The sequence below is a fragment of the Stylophora pistillata genome, chromosome 5 (assembly GCF_964205215.1).
Source record: "Stylophora pistillata chromosome 5, jaStyPist1.2, whole genome shotgun sequence".
NCBI classification, from domain to species: Eukaryota; Metazoa; Cnidaria; class Anthozoa; order Scleractinia; family Pocilloporidae; genus Stylophora; species Stylophora pistillata.
The window spans coordinates 13,616,343-13,637,923 of NC_142523.1; the positions used below are offsets into that span (position 1 = coordinate 13,616,343).

The window sequence follows — 21,581 nt, forward strand, 5'->3', positions numbered from 1 at the left end:
GATGTAAACATGTCTGGTTCGTGTTATGCCTGTGACAAGGAAGGCGCCACGAAGCGTTGTTCAGGGTGTCAGCATGCATTCTATTGTTCAAAATCGTGCCAGAAACAACACTGGAACAGACACAAGCCTAACTGTATTCCATCAGAGTCATCTTTACGTGAATTATATTCAGCCTGCCGGAAAGATCTGTTTCCGGGTCCTGTTGCAGCAAGGGACTATGGTTTCGACAATTTGAGGCCGTACCACAGGGATGTTTCGTTGGTTAATGGGCTTAAAGCTGAACATATCTTACTCGGCCTCTACCAGATTATAATGAGGGACATTGGACTTCATCATCTACCCACCCCCTGGTTGTCAACGGTTGAGTTCATTTGGTGTGTCACTAAAGATGATGCTTGAAGCATACAAGAACAATTCTTTGGATGATTTTATCCAGCGTTTTATCAAAAATGTCCATGACAATTTTCAAGCCTGTGGAGGATCTTGGAATGAAGGCAATTATTGCTCTCTATGGCTGGAGCACAAACTTATTAGTTAAGGACATTAGCCAGAAGGCTCATTTTTTGATTGATTATTGATTAGTTCACTAATTTCAGAATGATCTTGGATAGCCACATAGTTACAATACTTATCTGTTTTTCTGTATTTTTATTGGTTTTGTAATCGGACCTTTCAGCGTCACTACGCGCATATAAAAGGCAATTTTAGCGTCCCTTTAATCAGTTCTTCGTAAGTTTTGAATAGCCTTGGTAAACTTTCGCCCTTTCGTTTTCTCAACCTCTGGCACAAGCGGGACCGACATTTTAGGATCGATCGTTCGATAGATTGATTGACTGTCAGGATAATCGTTATTTTCGTCATTGATTGTGGTTCGCGGTCGATTGCCTTTCAAGAATAAAGATTCGTGCAAACAGTCAACTTTGGGTTGTCATTTCGATCAGTAAAATAGTCCCAAACACCTCGTTAACCGCGTTTTGGAGCGACACGCCCTCAAACTTGAGAATTTAGATTTTGGTCGCCGTAAACGCTACATTATTATTGGTCCAACGAAAATGGATCCGATAACGCAGGAGCAAATGCAACAATTGAGAAGTAATATTTACCTCAAGTATTATGGAACCACCTAAACTATTCACCCTAGTAAATAAAGTAAGGGTTATGAGAAAAGCCGTACTGTTAACAGCAAGAGGAGTCTTTCCCTTATCTCCTAAAATTTGAAGATTGCTTATGAATTTATCATTGTTTTTAGATACTTAAATGATGCTTCCTTATCTTCATGCAGTCAAAGGATGGGAGAATCACAGAGTGACAAAGATGGCGTTAGTGGAGCATGTAGTGGTTACATAACTCTTTAAAGGAAAATTACGGTCTAGAAAAAGTGTATTTATATCAAAAGTTCCTTGTTTGCATTGTCCTAACCGGCTATTCAATTGAGCTAAAAGCGTTTTAATTGCGAACAATTACGTTCCAAGAATCGGTATATTCAAATTGAAATCCGCCATCTTTGTTATATGACGAAACTATGACGTAGCAATAGTCAAGCATGCTAAATTGTATTCCCTGCTGAAGTAGATGTAAACAAGGAAAATAGCGGCGAGAAAAGCCCACTTATTAAATTCTCGACTTGGATTTTAATCTTGCCGAGAGGGTGTCATACATCCATTTATGTTTCAAACGAAACATGGGTCGTCTTAAGTGGAAGACGATACCTCTGTTGAGGAGAAAGGGAGAGAAAGTCAGAAAAATGAGTTTCAAGAAGAAATATTGACCCGCTTAGTTGCTCACGTCTTGGAAATCGCGAGTGGTTCTCTTGCGGCAACTGTCAAAAGAAACTAAGGAAAACGAGAATGTATGTCTTTAATCTTTAATCGAGATACCTAAACTATACTAGGAGGACTAATTACAAAGAATAAAATTTAAATAATGTATTTATATACAGTTTAACAATAAGGTTTAACAATATAAGAAAAACAAAACTTGGATAAAACAAAATAATATAAATAGCGTAAAGATAAAATTAGTACGGGCTAAACCAACCTAATAAATGAAAGAGCATTATTTTTTTGATCTAAATATATCTAAATTAACAATGTTAGAAGAGCTTAGAGATATATTGTTCCCCAAAACTACTGTCCTTGGATAAAAAGAATATTTATAGATGTCATTATTCACTTTCAATTGTTTGAAAGGACGACAGTTTGGAGCTCTTGATGGTCTTTCATTCGGTGTGACATCAGATGGGAGTGAATAAGGAAAACTTACATACCTGTATATCTCGCTGGAAGTCTTAGTTTTGTAGGGTTTGGCAAGCCGTCCTCGCGGGCTATTTTTGCCGGCCAACTTTTCTTTAATATTTCACTTTCCGGTAGCTTGTGGAGGCTTACACATTTTTTTTTAATTTTGGTATGTATTTTGGCATTCAACCACACCACAGTTCACCTCATTTCAATTATTAGGATTATTAGAAACTGTTTTCACAAAGGTCAAACTGGTCAACTAGGACAAAGCGTTGAACAAAGTTTGACTATTGCTACGTCACAACTGACATAATAACCAAGATGGCGATTTTCTAACCACGAAAGTTGTAAAAATGGGCAACTTCAAAGTGCTCTTGTCGCTAATACAAAGCAAACTGGAAAAAATGGCAGTTATTTTCGAACTCCTGAGGAAAAAGTCTTTTAATTAAGATAAAATTTTTCTAGACCATACCTTCCCTTTAACTCCCAAGACCTGGTAGTAAATTCTCTCCTCTAGCTGTACCTAACACATTTTCTTGTAAATAAGTTATGAGAGTTTGGTGTAATTAGTTCTTATTAACCGAGCAGAAGGTCTGTATGGGAGAATCTTGACCGAGGTCACCAGTACAGACTGAACGCAGTGAGGTCTGTACCAGTGACCAAGGTCAAGATTCTCCCATACAGACCGACCTAGCTCGGTTAATAAGATGTGTATTATATGGCTGTCTCATATGCCAATTCATTATATTCTTTGTACCTTTTTTTTCCTAGATCGGTCTAGATGCCAATCTAAACGGAAAAATCTAGACCGCTTTTAATATTGATCTCAGCCAATCAAATTCGTGAATTCGGTAGTTCCCAGTCCTTGTGAGACACAGCCATATATTAAGATCAAGATATTACCTCCTTCCTGATAAGTTTAATTCATGGGTAAATAGATAATAACGTTAAAATTGATGGAATGATTAATTAATTGATTGTGTACAATACTTTAAATAAAACTCAAGAAACTAAGTGATTCAGGTGGGCACTCTGGGCTGGGTTGTTCAAAACACAGTTTACTTAACACAGGGTTAGTGTAAATTTTTAAATTAGTTTTATAGCTCTGCTAAATAAGGAATTTTTCTTTTGTAATTTTTTCCCATTAGTTGCAAGTCATATAGAGAGAAGACCCAACAAAGCATTAGCTCTTCTATGTGCTCTTCAATACGAGAAATTGAAGCCAAAATAAACTTCTAATTCTAGATTAACCCCCTTTCAAACAACCCGGCCCTGGATTAAAAAGGAAAATACGTTTCATGAACAGTCTGGGGACGCTCAGCGTCTCTTATATGAACTTTTTACCTGTGAATTAGCTTAGGGGTAGTGCATGGGAGGAATGGGGCAAGTTAATTTTAAGATGGCGGAAGAGAGCGCAAGATTTTCGCAAATTGTTTTAGAAATTTGTAACCTTACTGAAACATAAAAGATTATGCCTTGAATCGTATTTTTTAAGGAATCAATAAGCCAAATTGTTATAAATGCCAAAAGCTGGACGAAAGAGGCGTCTAACGCAAAATTCTACCGAGAAAAAGGTGAAGACCAAGCGAGTTGGGAAAGACTGTGATCCTACCGATGGCGAGGCAAAAGTGAGGACAAAGCGTGTTCGGAAAGACAGTGATCCTACCGAGGAAATGGTGAAGACGAAACGGGTTCGGAAAGACACTGAACCGAGTATTTCCAAATCAAGTGGTTCTTCAAATAAACTTGAAGAAGAAGAAGAAAGCCAAGATGCTTGCACAACCCTAACTCTTAAAAGGTCAGTTTTCCATACTATCTTGTGACGAATACATTTTCAGTATGTAGGGAGAGCTGTTAGGTCAGTCATCTGAACAGAAAAAAGTTGTTCAATTTTTGGAAATTAGCGTGTTTGGAAAGATTTCGGTATAACCCCATACAAGTAAAAAACAAAGCCATAGTTCCAAAGGAAATCTGTTGTTTTGCCTCAGTTTTCCTTTATCCAAGAATTGAATGCATGCATAATGAAGTATGGGGTTATATGGAAATCTTGCCGCATGTTTGAATACACAACAAACTTCAGCTTGAAATGGAAAAATTACCTCAGTAATACTGATGAATTCCCTTTAGACCTCAGTGCTTAGTAAAAGGAAACCTTTCGTAGCCTTGATTGGTTTTCTTGCAAAATTATTCAATCTACTACTATTTCTATACCCCATTAGAATAATTTCAGGGCTGAGCAAAGAGTTTCCAGCAATCTGATTGGTCGAGCGGTTCCTTATATGACGCTATGACAACCACTCCACACGGTTTATATAAAATGTTAAAATAAAATGTTAATAAATGTTACTAAAATGTTATGATTTAAGAAATTTCTCTGTTGTTCAGCTCTGAAATTATACTAAAACAATTCGCCTCAGGTTCGGTGAATATTGTCGAATAATCCCCTCGACTTCGTCTCAGGGATTATTCAACGATATTCACCTTGCCTTCGGCGAATAATTGTTAATTGTAGAGCAGTGTTGAAGAAATAATTTGGATATATCAACAAAGTTGAAATGGTAAATTGGCCACTGTAACGATTACAAAAGCTGACGTTTCGAGCGTTAGCCCTTCGTCAGAGCGAATAGAGGAATTGTGGGTTGTGTGTGCTTTTGAAGGCAGAAAATGGAGCTACGTTATTGCTGGGAACATGGCAACGAGAAAAACAAGAATGAATTAGTGGAATGAAAAGCGTTCGTTGATCCCTGTGAGATTTAGACTGCCAGTTTGAAAGAGGAGCTTTTGTTCAAGATTTTTACAGCTTTCCGTGTTACGTAAGTGTAAGGAAAGACCGCAGATTGCCATATGTTGCTTAGAATGATTAGGTAAATTAAAATCCCTAGCAACTAGTTTCGATGTGTCCTTGTCATATTTTTCCACATCTCGAAGGTGTTCTCGGAATCGGTCACCTAGTCTTCTGCCTGTTTCGCCGATGTATATCTTTTTGCAATAAGTGCAAGTTAATATGCAATAGATTACATTGGCAGAGGTGCACGTGAAGTGATTGGTGATCTTAATGGATCGTTTAGGTCCCGATATTTTATCAGTGTTGTGAATGAAAGGACATGTTTTGCATCATGCACGAGCGCCTTTAAAAGTGCCTGGTTGGCCATTAGTCTGAAAAGAACTTCTGACCAAAAAATGCCTATGTTTTTTGTTGCGTTTGAATGAAATGAGTGGAGGCTGCGAAAAGATAGTGCTTGTCTCTGGATCGTTTTGAAGTAATTTAAAGTTTTTAAGAATGATGGATTTAACTGAGTGGTTGTGAGGGTGAAATGTGAGAGTGAATGGAATGTGGTCAGAATCTTCCTTATGCAATGTTTGTAGTGCTGAATGTCGATCAATAAGTTGGCGCAGTGGTAACCCGCTTGAACGACAGAAACAGGGTAACCTGCTGAAGTGACCTGCTTAGCCTGCAGGTTATGGTAAAACTGAATAAGCAGGGATTTCATCAAGGGCCGGGCACCGGCCAAATTGACCGGTTGTAAGGATGGTTTTGCCCACCTGGTTTAACAATCTGGAGGAAGGGTTATCTTATAAAGAAGTTCAGTTCAAAAAGTTTTGCCCGCCTGTGAAAACCAGTTGCCTTCCTGCTGAAAAAATTAATGAAACCCCTGAATAAGATCATACACAAGTAGAGCCATTGTTAGCTGTGTGCACAAAGTACAATAATTATGGCCAAAAGTCCTGAACTCATGTGTGCATGGTGATGTTGCTGTGGTTGTAGTACCATGCACCTCAGCGATTCCAAGGTGTAACAAGAACATTAAAAAAAAAACCTTTGCATTCAACTGCCATGTGCTATGGACTGCTCCATGGCAGCAGTCATAACATTATGTACAGCTGTAGACCCTTTTGACTGTCCTAATTGTGATATTTGGATATAAATTATGGCAATAAAAACCTTCGATGTTCTTTGATTTCAATACTTTAATCCACACACTATCCACATGGCAGCCAATGAGTACCACAACAACAACTTTTGCTAGGCTTCACAGGATGCCTACACACACAACCTTTTCACACTTGTGGTACAATACACTACACTAATGCTACCTGCAGTCTCTCACATTCTCTGTTAAATAATTTTATATTATGTGACTTTGATTTATTGGATGTGAAAAACTGAGTTAAATTTCGTCTCTGTTTCTTTATTTTACAGCATATTGTCTCTCTCAGATGACCTGGAAAATGCTTGTCTGCTTTTCCTTTCCAAAGGACAGGTGTGGATGTGGCTCAGTGTATTTTCCACTTGAGGGTTGAGCAGAGTTCTCAAGACTCGGACATTGAGCTTGAGACTCACACAAACAAATTCAATCTTGGGTTCTCACACTGAAACTATTATTTCTCATGCTATTAAAGTTTCTGATTTAAACCATTGATTTGGAGAAACCAAACTTTTGCTTTAGTTAAAAGACCCATAGAATTAATAATCATTCTAAATTTGATTTACTCCCTGTTCCCTTTGTACTTATTTCAAACACTTTCCAACAGCCAAAATTCTTGCTCAGAAAAACGGAATACACGTCTTTGATGCTTTATTTTGTCACAATTTCCCACAGGAGCACGATGCCCCCCCCCCCACAACCCACCCTCCCTCTCCCTTACAGTGAGGTGATGCCCAAGGCTTGACACTAACTTTTTACTAGCCAAGTGGCTAGTGAAATCTCAGATGGTATGACAATTGCAGTTTGTTTACTAGCCAAACTGGCTAGTGGAAATATAAAACCTCTAGCCAAAACTGAATTTCTGCCAGTCTGTGGCTAGTGGGCTACTGTTAGTGTTGAGCCCTGGATGCCCACGGTATCTTACTCTTAGCTAATAAATAAACTTAAGAGCTATCATTGGTTTATACCCCTTTCATTTTATAATTTTCATTTCATTTCTAGTTTAAGTAATTGTATTTGAATGTGTTCATCCATAATGCAGATTGATTTGTTTTTTTTTTTAGGGAGTTTGCTTGAAAGGAATGGCCAGTGTCAAAGTATTAATTGGAGTTGTGAACATTCTTGGTTCAAATATTGGACCTGATCATGGAGCAGTCCAAGTCTTTTCACCAAGTTCATCAAGCCTTATTTCTTTGTGTGAGTTAAATGATACCAAAATCACACTGGAGGCAAAAAAAAGAATCTTGAAAGGAACTCTTCAAAAGCAGTCCTCAGATTTGATCCAAAAAACTATAAAAAGAGCTAAGAAAGCAGCTGCAGTGATATTAATTTCATCATTACAAACTGTTGAGACAAGCTTTGTATCCAGCTGTCAACACTATGAGGAAATCTTTAACCCAGAACTTGACAAGGTAGATGCTTTTGCAGTAAATGGTTTGAAATTGACGCATTCCACAACCACCTTAACGAACAAAACACTGACATACAGTTTACCAGAGAAGTCGAAGAAAATGGCAAACTTCCTTTTCTAGACTGCCTGGTAAGCCACAACGACAACTCATTACGAACGACAGTTTATAGGAAACCGACACACACCGACAGATTACTAGACGAGTCATCCTACAACCCTACATCACACAAAGCCACAACTATCAGAACTCTAACACGATGTGCACAACTAGTATGTGACTCGACAGACAGCTTATCCGACGAGAACAAATACCTTCACCGTGTTTTTACGAAGAACAACTACAACAACGACTTCATCCAACGAAACACTCACCGACCCACTACCACTACCGAAACAAATGACACCGCAACCCCTACGACTACAGCAACCATACCGTACATAAAAGGCATGTCTGAAAACATCTCGCGCATCTTACTACCCTTCAATATCCGCGTCGCCCACAAACCCATCACCACACTACGTCAGTTACTAACCAACGTTAAAGACAAAGACGAACCGAGGAACAGACAGGGAACGATTTATAAGATCAATTGTTCCGACTGCCAAGCCTCCTACATCGGTGAGACTGGCAGAAACCTCACAACAAGACTGACTGAACACAGACGGGCGACGAGGAAAGGTGATGTCAGCAATCACATTGCTGAACACCATCGACTTACCAACCACAACATTGACTGGGACTCTGCGCAATGCCTAACCTACAGCACTGACTATTTTCAACGACTGACTCTGGAAAGCTGGTTTACTAACTTAGAACAGACTCCCCTAAACAGATGTCAACAACTACCCGCTCCATACAAACAACTAATTCACGACATAAACATCACAAACGACCGAAAAAGAACAACCTAGCTTTACCAACAGACCGAAACAGACCAATCACGACCGACTTACGTCACTTGAGTCTTACAGCCAATAACATCACGGCAAAACCAACCGATCATTTCACACGAACTGGAATAAGAACATTCTACTGACAACAATCATTCACTTGACTCTGATGATGACTTCCGCACAGGTTGTCAAAACGTCAGTCACTGCCACCGACAACAGTCCTTCTCAGGACTACACTCACCCGGACGATCAGACTACACCTTCACACGTAGATGCTTTTGCTACATGTACAACTGTGTAACCAACACTGTAATGTTACTGTGTTCTTGATACATTTCTCTATTTCTTTATTTTGTGTTCATTGGGTTTGTTTTTTAATATTTTGTTTAATGGCTATACATATCTGACAATTATTATTTGCTGATGGTGAATTGGACATACAAACAACAGCCTCCCTTTAGCAGGAAAATACACATACTTTAGATATTTATCTGCAGACATTATCTGTTCTGAGATACAAACAGTTTTCCAAGAGCAAAGCTCAAGGAAAACTGTTTGCTACTGGTGTTAAGAGGGGGGCTTTGGGATTTTTAGTTTTGCGGTTTTGACTGTTTTTTTGGATTGGTTTTTCGGTTTTTAGGCCAAAAAGGTTCAATTTTTTAGTTTTTGATGTTCAGAACGGTTTGCAGATTTTACATGTTTTTGCATTTGGTTTTCGGTTTTCACGAATACTCTGATGGGCTTTTTGGTTTTTCCTTTTTGACCCCTTTAAAGGTGAAAATCTAGCAGTTTTGTCAGGTTTGCATTCGGTTTTCGGTTTTGCTGCCTTTTTTCGTCGGTTTTTCAGTTTTGGAGGTTTTTTTCTCGGGTTTTCGGTTTCCCAGGGGCTGCAATGCCCCCCTCTGTGAGGGTATGAAGGTTAACCCATGGTGAATTAATTGCAGGGTTATTCCTTAAGCAGTACAGAACTGGCTTTAAAGAAGAGGACTGCTGCGCTAGGATTCATTCTTGTAAGGAATCTCTAGATATATTCTTCTCCCCCAGTTTTGTAATGTATATAGTGTGATGCTAAGTTTAATTCAAATCAAACAGGTCCATATGTAGGAGTGGAACCTACATGTATTTAGTTATCCTTGACAGTGAGATAATGCATGAATAAAGGGGGTAAAGATCTAAAGGGTGGGGGGGGGGGGTGCTGTGTCAGTGGGGGTTTTACAAGATAATTTGGAATTATAAACTGATTTGATAATGTAAATTGGCCGCAACTGTAGAGAATTAATAAAGCTGAAGTTTTGAGCATTAGCACTTTGTCAGGGGGTAAGAAAAAGGACTAATGCACGAAAAATCAGGCAAATTACAGTATTTACTGATAGACATGAAAAACTTAATATGTGCATCAGATTGGCTGATGAATGTAACATGAGTGCAAAGTTGTAACATGAGTGCAAATTACAAATTTCGTCTGTCTTTACTTTCTTTAATGTGTTTATCATGTAATTTATGGAAAAAAAAAAACAAAACAAAACATGATTTCTTGTGTAATTTGGTAAAATAAGCACTTGCAATTTATGAGACTACAAATTACACTTCCCCAATGGGCTCCTGCAAGTTTGTTGTTATTTTGAAAAATCTATTAGTACCTAATACACAAAATTTCTCTCGAAATCATAATTATTACCTATACTTATAAGATGATGCAGCCTGCAATATAAGTTGAACAGGTGATCCACATACAGTAATAATTCCTGCTAACTGCAAAACTGTTTTGTCACTTACAGATTGAGAGCTGGGATAACATTAGCTCTGATATAATTATCTTAAACCCTGTAACTCTTAAGAGTGACAGCATCTAATTTCTCCTTACAATATCACCCTTGAATCACATGTTAAGGTCATGAGAATTTAGGAAATGATCAGCAACTAAAGAAGTTCTTGATTGTTAAACAAATTCTCCTTGTCAGCACCTCAGGAAATGTATTGAGAACAGTATGGAGAATATGTGTATTGATGTCTGGGAGGGTAATGGATTCTAATGTAAAGCCTATTGTTCTGTATGGTGTATTATATTTTAGCATGTCAGATTCAAGTTTATTCAAGTTTTATTATTATTACTATTGTGACAATATTACAAAAAATATGCACTGCCCGCAGTTAGCAAAGGCTAGTCGAGGCAGGAAGTGTTTAATACTTATATTATAAGATAAATAGATTTAGAGAGCAAGAGATTCAAAATTCTAGACAAATTACAACTACATTAATACATTTAAGATACAGCAAGAGAACAGAACAAGCTGGGGTCTTATACATATAGTTGTGCTATTAAAGTAGGCAAATCAATATAATCGTCATATTTTTCGAGTCTCTGGAGGAGGAAATCATGAATTTTATGAATTTTATGAATTTTGATAAAAGTATAATCTTTAAATGTGTTTTTCAGCTGAACCCAGAATCAAGGTGTAATGTTCTCATGATTCCTGAAGAGTGGAAACTTATAGCCAGCTCATTGCAAAGTGCTGATGAAGGTGTTCCAGGGGAAGGTGACCTGTTAAATGTAGGATATGTCAGGGCTTTACACAAACTTTTCAATTTACTTAAGCCAAGTGGCAAGTGACAACTTAGATGTTACAACAATTTCAGTTTGTTTACTAGCTAAACTGGCTAGTGGAAATATAAAGCCTCTATCTAGCCAAAACTGAATTTCTACCAGTCTGTGGTTTAAGTTGGCTACTTTTGGTGTCAAGCCCTATATGTTCAAATGATGTGTTGATTTGTCCTTAGCTCTGTCTCAAGATCTGCTTGTTAATTCTCCCCTCTAGCTGCCACTGAATTAGTTATAAGAATTTGGTGTTAGATCAAGATAAAAACTTCCACCGGATAAGTCTGAGTATTCTCATTACCTGTTTGATGGATAATGTATGGATATTATAGGGAGAAGTTACTTGCTAATCACTTGTAGGAATTGAAGGGTTGAAAGAAGTCAGTTCCTGCCACTGCCTTAGTGTTCTGGTTCCCCCCTCATGGTTAGCTCAATTGGTAGAGTGCTGGACTGTTGTGCGGGAGGTCGAGGGTTCAAGCCCTGGCCGGATCAACACTCAAGGTCTTAAAGTAACTGAGGAGAATGTGCTACCTTTCTATAATATCAAGAAATGGTTAGATATTCTAGTCTTCTCGCATAAGGACAAATAAATCGTCGGCACCGTCTCCTGCAGGGTTAGGGTTGAAATTCTGATTTTAAAGTCATGTATTTTGATCAGCAGTAAATACCCCAGTTGTTTTAATTTGTGGTGGACGAGATGTGGGGAAGTCAACATTTGCAAGATATTTAACAAACTTTCTTCTGAATAGGTAATTATACATTTGAGTTAGTTACTTCTGCTGCATAACAGTAAGTTTTTCTTGCCTCGGTAAATTGTGCCACTCCAGTCAGGGTTGTCACTAGAAAATGTAGTAGGTGTCTTATCTGAACTGAGTAGGCGGCTGCACAACATGCCCCTCAAGGGGGGTCTGGGGGTGTGTTCCCCTGGAAAAATTTGAAATTTGAAACTCTCTGAGATGCATTTTCCAGCATTCTGGGGCATGTTTGAGTAGCATTTTTTTTAGCCAGACATTGATGTTAAATTCAATTTCCCTGTTTATCGCTATAAAAACCCTCTGGACACAAGCTTCACGTTTTTATTTAAAATAAGGGTATGTTTCATTCATCAAAGTATTTCCTGTCATCTCTAAACATCACAACTGATAAATATCTGGAAATCACTCACCAAATGCTGCAAGGTTTGCAAAATCACGGAACATTCACCTTAGTTTATTTTTTAATTAGGATTGTCTGAGGGGTTTAATGACAAGCATTCCAAAAGGTCCATATTTGGTGAGCATTTCTAACGTTGCAAAATCCTTAAAAAAAAACCAACAATCTAGCAGCAACTTTGACGGCCACGTGTATGGTTGGAATGACATTTTAAATCACAGAACTTAATGTTCGCATATCTCTGTCGAAATCATAAACAAAAGAACAAAATTTTCCTTCAAAATTGTTGTCATGTCTCTGTCGAATAACGTAAATTATATGTTCTATTCTGCGATTCTACAAAAGCAGTTAAAGTCTCTCTGTCCTGAACCAGAAAGAACATATTCCAATGAGAAGTTAAATTATTTAACGGTACATGTTTACGACAATGGAAAATCTTCCTGCCTTTGAAATCTTAAGAGTGGAATGGACACAACAGTTTCAGCAAGGTGAAAAAGATCTTTATAGACACTTCCTTCTCCAACCCTCTGAAAGCTCTTTTGAAAGTATGTAGTGGATCAGCGATAATTTGCCACTGTATTTTAACAAATGGGGCCAGTTTATCTGTGGTATTAAATGCTTCAGGAGCTTCACAATTATAATATTTGACAGCAATCGAAACTACCTCTTATCTTGGTGGCTCTCTTTTTTTGCTAGATTTTGTCTTCTTCAATTGACTTGACAAGTAATCACGAAGAGATCGCTTTCTTCGCTGGCCATCATTTTCGATTTTTGAAGCATCAACGCACATGTGAATTAATTGCGATGGTTTCGTGCTTCATGACGGTCACGCATTTATATTACTCATTCTGTCAACACCACTGATAGTTTTTGCACAATAGTTCCTGTACAAGTTTTCAGTTTTTTCCTTCTTCCATAACATCAGATATATACAAGAGAATGATCACTAAAGTAAGTCACAGATTTACAAAAAAGATTTCTTGGGAAGACAAATCTCACTATTACAAAATTTCTGGTCATAAAGTAGGCGGCGTAAAATGGCCTGACAGCCGGCGGGTTTCCGCCGCCTACCGGCTCCTAATGACAACACTGGGACTCCACTCACAATTCCCTTATTTCCCTTCTTCCACAGTCACAGGGAAATTTGTTTCCTTGAGTGCGATGTAGGACAAACAGAATTCACTCCACCTGGTTTGATTTCACTTCATAAAGTTGGTACCTCTTTGCTGGGTAAGTAAACATCTAATTGGATTCATTTCATGACTTTAACAAGACTTGGGAAAATAAAACTTTGAACTGAGGGTAAACCTTCTGGAAATATTTTCAGCTGTAGAAGACTCAGGCTAAAAATCGGAAAGCTCTTAACCCCTAAGAGAGGACAAACATCTAATTTCTCGACATTGTCGATCCTAGTAGCCTGCAGGATGCGTGTCATAATATGAACTTTGTAATGGGCCTTGCTCACCATAGTCTCTGTAGCTTAGTGCAGGTAGGGCATCGGAGCACGGAAATCCCAAGGTCTGAGGCTCGATTCGTCATGGGGACTTAAAATTCTTTCTTTGTCGCACGCTCTTGAATAGACGAACAAAAAGTCATCTTTCTGCATCTATTTTCTCCTCAATATCACCCCTGAATCTAACATTAATGCTACAATAATAAAGGAAATGGTTACTAAGTAAAGAAGCTATTGATTGGTAAACAAATTCTTCTTGTCAACACCTTTAGAAATGAATAGAGAACGGTATGGAGAATATGCATGCTGATGTTAGGTTGTAAAGAGTTAATGTTGTGGTGTATTGTAAGGAGCCTCTATTATTCCTTTTAAGCTCCCCTCTGATGGGTCTACGTTATTGTACTAGTGCCATGCTTTTGCTGCTGCTCTTCTCTGCTTTACCTGGGCCCCTCGTGAACTTTCAAAAATTAATTTCTTTTTTCCCCTCATAACTACGTATATTAAATTAATACACTATCCAGCCAACGTATGATGAGAAAAATATAAGTCTATCAGCTATGAACATTGTCTGTTTTTATAAAGAAATTCTCACAACTGATTTACAAGAGAACATAAATATGCCTGAAGGGAGAATTACAGTATTCATCTGATCTTTTCCTCCCAGGTCCTCCTTTCACTCATCTCAGATCACCAGAGAGGTCAGTAACGTTATATAATTCTCATATAAACCCTAATGTTAGAGAAGCTTGCTTCGAAGAAAAAAGCGAAAAAAAAAAGAGGAAGTGAAGAAATATTAAATAAATTTCTGAATACCATTTATTTTGTCAGTCATGGAACGAATCGAAACGCATAGCCCAGAATCACTTACATGATTATCTTAGCTACTCCATTGCAGTTTTTCAGGGGACTCGATTTTGTGTCTTAAGTTCATTGCATTCCATGATAATGTGTGAATGTCCCCATATTTACTGAACGCATTTTACTTTAACCCAACTAATCACTAGTCATTTATACCTAATACGATGTTTTTAGACTTTTTATAAAGCAAGTTTTTTAGCTTAGCTTTTTGTCACATTTTTTGGAAGCTTATACATCATCTTATTTTCTTCTTATATTTAACAATTATTCGCCGAAGGCGAGGTGAATATCGTCGAATAATCCCCGAGACGAAGTCGAGGGGATTATTCGACAATATTCACCGAGCCTGTGGCGAATAATTGTTTCAGTATAATTTCAGAGCTGAAGAACAGAGAAATTTCTAAAATCGTAACATTTTAGTAACATTTATTAACATTTTATTTTAACATATTATATAACTATGACGCTATATAAGCGCGGTACACATCGCTATATAAACCGCGCGGAGCGGTTTATATAGCGTCATAGAAGGAACCGCTCGACCAATCAGATTGCTGGAAACTCTTTGCTCGGCTCTGAAATTATACTAAATTTGATTATTATGTAAATAGGTATTAATTTTTATTGCCATTAATAAAGAGTATTTGGTTTTAGTCGGGACTTTTCCTAGCTTTTAGGACAGTAGGCCCCACTTAATCTTGATCTGCGTACCTTTAACATGCAATTAAAAATGCTCTAAAATACCGTCATGTAAGTGTGGTTGTCACCTTCAGGTCTGTATTTTTCGGAGACAATTCTTCTAAAGACAAACCAGAGCTGTATATTCGCTGTATCCAGGATGTGTACAAGACATACGCTGATCATTCCAGGGGCAAGGTCCCTCTGATTGTCAACACACAAGGCTGGGTGAAAGGTGAATACAATACGTCGCATCGATCAATTTCTGTTTCCTCATTAAAATTTCATCCATTACAAATTTTTCGGGGACTTTTTATTGTTGCCTCTGACGAAGGTCTAATGCTTCTGACGTCACTGCTTTAGAAACTCTTTTCGGTGGTCAAATTACATTATCAACTCTGCTGATAAAGCCAAATTATCTTGTATTATCCCTTCCCCACACCTCCTCTCTCTGATGCAGCTCTACAGTTAATCCCCTTTTATAAATTTAAGTTTTTTTCGATTTACATGTTCGGTCGTTTTTTTCTTTTTTGGCCTTTAAAAAAGAGCTTCGGCTAGCATGGGCGGATCTAGGGGGAGGGTGCAGGGGGTGCACATCCCCCCCCCTGAGATGGCCTGCGGCTTTCTAATACAAGTGGTATTCTGCAAGAAAAAAAAATATGTGGTTTTTTAGTGTTGAAGTAGAGCAAGAGACGAGGTGGAAGAATTTATGTTCAACGGCGTAAATATTCTCAGCAGCTCATAATTATGTTACTGCCACGGCAAAAGCCTTCGTCGTATCCGCTATTACAAATTGTTTATGTCCGGTCACCAGTCAGTTACGCCATTCTTTAGTGGTGCACCCCCTCCTCAAAAAAATCCTGGATCCGCCGCTGGCTTTATGTTAAACGAATTTATGTTAAACGGCGTAAATATTCTAAGCAGCTCATAATTATGTTACTGCCAGGGCAAATGCCTTCGTCGTATCCGCTATAACAAATTGTTTACGTTCGGTCACCAGTCAGTCACGCCATTCTTTAGTGGTGCACCCCCTCCTCAAAAAAATCCTGGATCCGCCGCTGGCTAGCAATCCATCCCAATTGTTTCCCGAGAAGATAGATCATAATTATTCATTTTATCCAGACAGTCAACTATGGAACGGAAGCCGTTGATGCTCTAACTTTATGTAGTGACTAACATGTAATTTCTCCTTGTAAAGACAACCCGAAATCCAACGAGCTAATTGGAAGAGTTGAAATGCTTATCATGTGTTCTTAGCTTGCTTTCAAACCAGCCACGTTAGACAAAGTCCTAGAGGTCATTTTACGTGACATGTAAAGTTACATTACCTGTTGGAAAGAAATGGGTAGGAAATGGAAAAATGATAATTAAACACCAAGCAGGAGCACAGATGGGTGAAAAGGGAAAAGGTGAACACGGTCTGTAAATGATGAACTCGATGAAAAATCATGGCATGAATTGAACTGCTAATCATGTAATTTATTTTTTGATCCAAGGTATGGGAGTTCATTTACTGTTAGACGTGATTCGGATGGTGAAACCTTCGCACATCATCCAGTTCAATTATACAACAGAAGAAAATATTATCAAGAACATGCCAGCTATAACAGAGGAATTCTTAATGAATACACCTGGGTGGGCGTTTACAGATGATGCTGATGAGGAAATTGGTCATGAAGACAATCAGAGGTTAGTACAGCTCTTGAGAAGAAAGAGATGAGACTAGCCTGCAGAGCGTAATTATGGTGAAGGGGTGCTCAGTGTTTTCTTAGCGAAAATCATGGCCATCGTCTTTGATGCGGAAAGCTGGGGGAGAAAGAAATTTGTACTAAGGGGTTGACCGACAGTAAAAAATAAGGAGGAGGTGAGGGTGGGGGGGGGGGGTGATTATTACCGAGCTCTCACGTCTCTCACAACGAGATCACCCCTAGCCTCACTTGCATGAGATGGAGGTTGGGAACTAAATACGTCTCAGCCGTCCTCTGAAAATCAACAATGTGAAATCACCAAAATCTGCGTCGTCCGCGAACGAAACAGCGGCGGCAAATGTTTTGAATTTCCATTTGGAACTCAACGCTGCTTATATACAGTGTACGTTATGCTGAACTTGAGGTATGCCACCGTAAGAGACAGTAAATACATGCAGCCGTTTTCGTAATTCTAACCAAAAACAGAAATTCATTTTTCAATCGGCGTCTTCCTCGGGGTTGCCGACTGCTTAAGGTCCCTATTGTGGACCTCAGGCAGTCAGGACGGCAACGCCAAGGAAGACTTCGATTAAAAAATGAATTTCTGCGTTTAATTAGAATTTCAAAAATGGCTGCATGTGATTACCGTCTCATGTAGCGCCACTGCTCAACCTCAGCATAACGCATAAAAGCGTTGAGTTCGAAATGGCAATTAAAATAATTTGCCGTCGCGGTTTCCTTTCGCAGCCGACGCAAATTTTGGTAATTTCCGAAGACGTCAAAATGTGGTAAGGACGTCAGTGACACACTCGGCTGCACCTGCAATTTAAAACTTTGTTCATTTGTTAGCCTTCATCCGCAAAACAACAACGTGAAATCATCAATATCTGCGTCGTCTCCGAACGAAAACCGCGACGGCAAATTGTTTGAATTTTCATTTGGAACTTAACGCTGCTTATACAAAGCGTACGTTAGGCTGAAGTTGACGTGTGCCACCTAAAGAGATGGTAAACACATGCAGCCATTTTCGAAATTCTAACCAAAAACAGAAATTCATTTTTAATCGACGTCTTCCTCGGCGTTGTAGTCCTGACCGCTTAAGGTCCCGCGTCCTGACTGCTTAAGGTCCCATCAAAATGCGGTAAGAAAATCAGTGACACACTCGGCTGCACCTCGTGCGCTACATTTTGTTCTTACTGTAGTTGAACGTCATCTGTGATCTATTGTTAAACAGACGCACGGCATTACTGAATCTATTAGTTGAAGGGACAATTTTTCTTTAATTTTTTTAGCGACCGAACTGTGTACGTTGATGCGAATGAGCAAAGTAGTTGTGGCTTGTCGTTCAAACCAGTGGTGTTACAAATAGATAGCACGTCTGAATCAAAAGGGCCGGATCCGTCAACGTAAGTACAAGCATGTAGAGCAAGTTTCAAGTGAGTGTCGATAGTTATCCGAGGTTACATGAGTTTGCTTTACTTCGCTCTGTGATTGGTCCAGAAAACACGCGCCACTCTCTCAGCCAATCAGATGAAAAACTAGAACCAATCACGACCTGGTCGCCCGCAGGTATTTGGCATTTCCTTTCATCTGATTGGCCGTTGCCATTGGGCTTTCCTGTCAGTTCTGCGGTATCCATGTATACTCCAGGGTGGAGTGAGGCACTGTGAGCGTTTTGCTCAAGAACACAACACAGTGACGCGGCCAGTTCTAGAATCTAGACCCCTCGACTCAAAGTCTGCCGCAGTAGCCATTAGGCCGACATTGACATGAACATTCTTTCCCTTTCAGATCAAAATTCAGACCATCTGATCAACGCAGTTTGGCATTGTTGGCCTATTTCAGTCGGATAGTAACGAACAACACAATAAACGAAGCCCGCGAAGGTCTACCGGCTGTTAATATAACAGCTTTGATGTCCTGCATCCCTTATCAAATTCCTTGGAATTGTGTCGCCGTACATGTCATTCACACAGAGGTAATAATGAATGAGAGCAGATCTGGATTAGTTATGGTTTAAATTTTACCTTTTTATTTACGTCATCATTGCGTAGAAGCTTCACATATCGACATTCCTAACCTAGCAGTAATCAAGAAGTTTGTCACGATGGGCCTATTTTAACGGAATCGCCTGCCATCAGTTTCCTGTAGCTCAGCAGTAAAGCATCCAAAACCATAATCGGAAGGTCGTCGGATCGACTCCTATCGGGAGCACTCGGAGTTCGTTTTCTCCGAGTATGCCTATGTCACTCATTGAATACCACCGTCATTCATTAGTCATGGTTTGTTTTGAACTAAATGAGTCTGATTGAATCGTTTGATTAAATTTAGCTCTGAAGTTCATTACGATACTAAAATATTGATTACTACCTTTTGAGGCCTCTGAGCCCAACTTGATATATAATTTTTAAGGAGAACTTTGCTCCGAAAAATGCGTTTTCTTCTGCCTCAGCCGCGTAAAAGCATATATGGAAAATTTCTTCTCAACGCTTTTTGTGATTCTAAAGAGTAAGCAAACCACAGAGGTTAGGCTGCTAAGCAAGTTTCCAAGGGTTTTAGAATATTTGAAAACAGAGTGTGAAAGAGAAGGTTACACATTGGAATCTTAAAAGGCAGCGATAAAGACAGTCTAGTTTTTGGAGCACACTTCTCCTTTGAGCGTACAGTTGACTACTGACTTTTTATAACTTCCATGGTGCAGGTTCCTTGGGATCAAATTCTCTTCTCAATAAATGCGAGTGTCGTGGGACTGGCCAAGATTGAAACAGACGAGGTACAACACTTTGAGATTGTAATCCATACCGCAAATATTTTAAATAGAAGCCGCTCAACTCCCAGACGTGGTTAATACGTAGCTTCGCTTTAGTATTTGAAGAAATCATGACTAGTTTACTAGTTTACAAAAAAGTGATGACTACTAGATTGGAGGAACAGAAATCCAATCAGAGTTAAACAATATAAAAGTGTAAAGTTTATGGACGCTTTTTCTTATTGCAGATTCGCCTTCTACCACACGTTTGCAAACTCGCCTCCTGAAGCGAAGTGAATTCGCACCCACCTTTACCAGTTTGCCACCAAACCTTTTAACTTGTTCCTCAAGTCAGGAAAAATGTCACGTCTGCTATTTTCCCAAGGTTACTTGCCCCTGTTTATAGGCACTCCTCTTAACCGAAAAAAAAAAAAAAAAAAAAAAAAACAGAAAACAATACTTCCTTGAAGAGGAGAAATCAGAGGGAAAACCTGTTGGTTTTTCACACGTGTGGGCGGAGTGGGAAAATCGGAGCCCTATCACGGGAGTCACTTTATCGCTGTTTTCGGTGCAACTTTTTGTATTTAAATCTCACAGCGTGTGGCTTTTCCACCGCCGTGGGATTATGAATGTGCGTCGTCAACTTTGCGAAGCAAACTGCAAAAGCCTTAGGTACAATTACCCTTTTTTTTTTCAGATGCATGGCATTGGGGATAACAATAACACACCATTCTTCTTGGCAGAGAGTCTTGTTGCAGAATGCATCGGTCTTGGTAAGCTAACCATTAAACTCCCAGAGGTGGTAAACATGTGACTTCTTCTTATAATATGCGTGCGTTGTCCGTCAAACAGGTAATGAGAATACTCAAACGGATCCGGTAGAAGTTGTTATCTTGATTTAAAGCCAAATTCTTGTAACTAATTTAGAAGGAAATATGTAGCAGCTAGATGGCAGAATTAGCAATCAGATCTTGGCAATACGGATTTGATAAACGAACATTCTCTACGCCACAGTCGAAGCTTTTTTCTGAAAAACTCCACGTGAGTGTAACCTCACAGCGAACAATCTCTCGTGGAAATTGAGCAAAAATGATTCTGTGGGATATAATGATTTACTTCATAGAAAAGCTTGACTGAATTTCGTAAACCTTTTCTCTCCCAAGATCTCGATAGCAATTCTCCTTAATCGCTGCCATACAGTTCTTATTATGTTAGTTTGGAGACTGTGGTATTGGATCAAGCAATCCCTTATTGTTATTTTTCTTTATTCTCATCACTTTTTTGCTGGATATTGTATCGACACTGGAAGGAGAAATCCTTTCTCGATCACTCAGCGGAGCGACAGGATAAAAGAAAATCAACCTCGTTCCCAGGGTCTCTCATCTTCCCGCCCCCCAGAGTCCCCGCTTCAGACCCTGGGAACGAAGTTGAAGGAAAACAAGTATCCAATCGACGAATTTTTCATTATAATAATAAAGGTCTTTATTAAGAATTATTGTGCAAACAGACGTGCAACAATTAACATGACAATAGAAGGAATAAGGGAAAAAAATTAGTTTCTATTGAAAAGACATCTATTAATAAAAACTGATTTAAAACGACTTGTCTGAACCTTAGGTATCTAGAATATAAATCTTTTTTTTTGTTTTTGCAAGTTATTGAGAGAAACAAGTGCCAGTTTACGTATTGTGCCATTTCTTTTATTTTTATCGTTTTTTTTTTTTTTTTTTTCCTGTGTCTGTTGTCTAATTCCTTCTAGGAATCGTGAGGAATATTGATCCTGGGCGGAAATTGTTGTACGTGTTGACACCATTAACATTAGACAGACTTCAACAAGTAAACGCTCTACTGAAAGGAAACATCGAAATTCCCGCTGTAATTATGCTGTCGGTGAGTTTACTTGATCATTTTCCTGGAGTTCATTTTGGATTGAGAAAAG

At 38.8% G+C, this 21,581-nt stretch overlaps 1 protein-coding gene across 2 annotated transcripts in view; it reads left to right on the plus strand.

Annotated features, from left to right (window-relative positions):
• The first annotated feature begins 3,470 nt into the window (after positions 1-3,470).
• The window catches only part of LOC111324859 (polynucleotide 5'-hydroxyl-kinase NOL9), a 19,293-nt gene continuing 1,182 nt past the window's right edge, over positions 3,471-21,581 (plus strand). Inside the window, exons 1-15 of one of the 2 annotated variants that reach the window (XM_088760151.1) lie at positions 3,471-4,035; positions 6,439-6,499; positions 7,228-7,575; positions 9,413-9,478; positions 10,906-11,005; positions 11,723-11,813; positions 13,349-13,446; positions 14,334-14,367; positions 15,301-15,440; positions 16,702-16,894; positions 18,186-18,299; positions 18,685-18,871; positions 19,595-19,666; positions 20,340-20,415; positions 21,402-21,532. In XM_088760151.1, coding sequence (XP_088616277.1) covers positions 3,758-4,035; positions 6,439-6,499; positions 7,228-7,575; positions 9,413-9,478; positions 10,906-11,005; positions 11,723-11,813; positions 13,349-13,446; positions 14,334-14,367; positions 15,301-15,440; positions 16,702-16,894; positions 18,186-18,299; positions 18,685-18,871; positions 19,595-19,666; positions 20,340-20,415; positions 21,402-21,532 — 1,989 coding nt within the window. In that variant the 5' untranslated portion in view covers positions 3,471-3,757. The remainder of the gene's footprint in view (positions 4,036-6,438; positions 6,500-7,227; positions 7,576-9,412; positions 9,479-10,905; positions 11,006-11,722; positions 11,814-13,348; positions 13,447-14,333; positions 14,368-15,300; positions 15,441-16,701; positions 16,895-18,185; positions 18,300-18,684; positions 18,872-19,594; positions 19,667-20,339; positions 20,416-21,401; positions 21,533-21,581) is intronic. The other variant, XM_088760152.1, reaches the window with a different exon arrangement.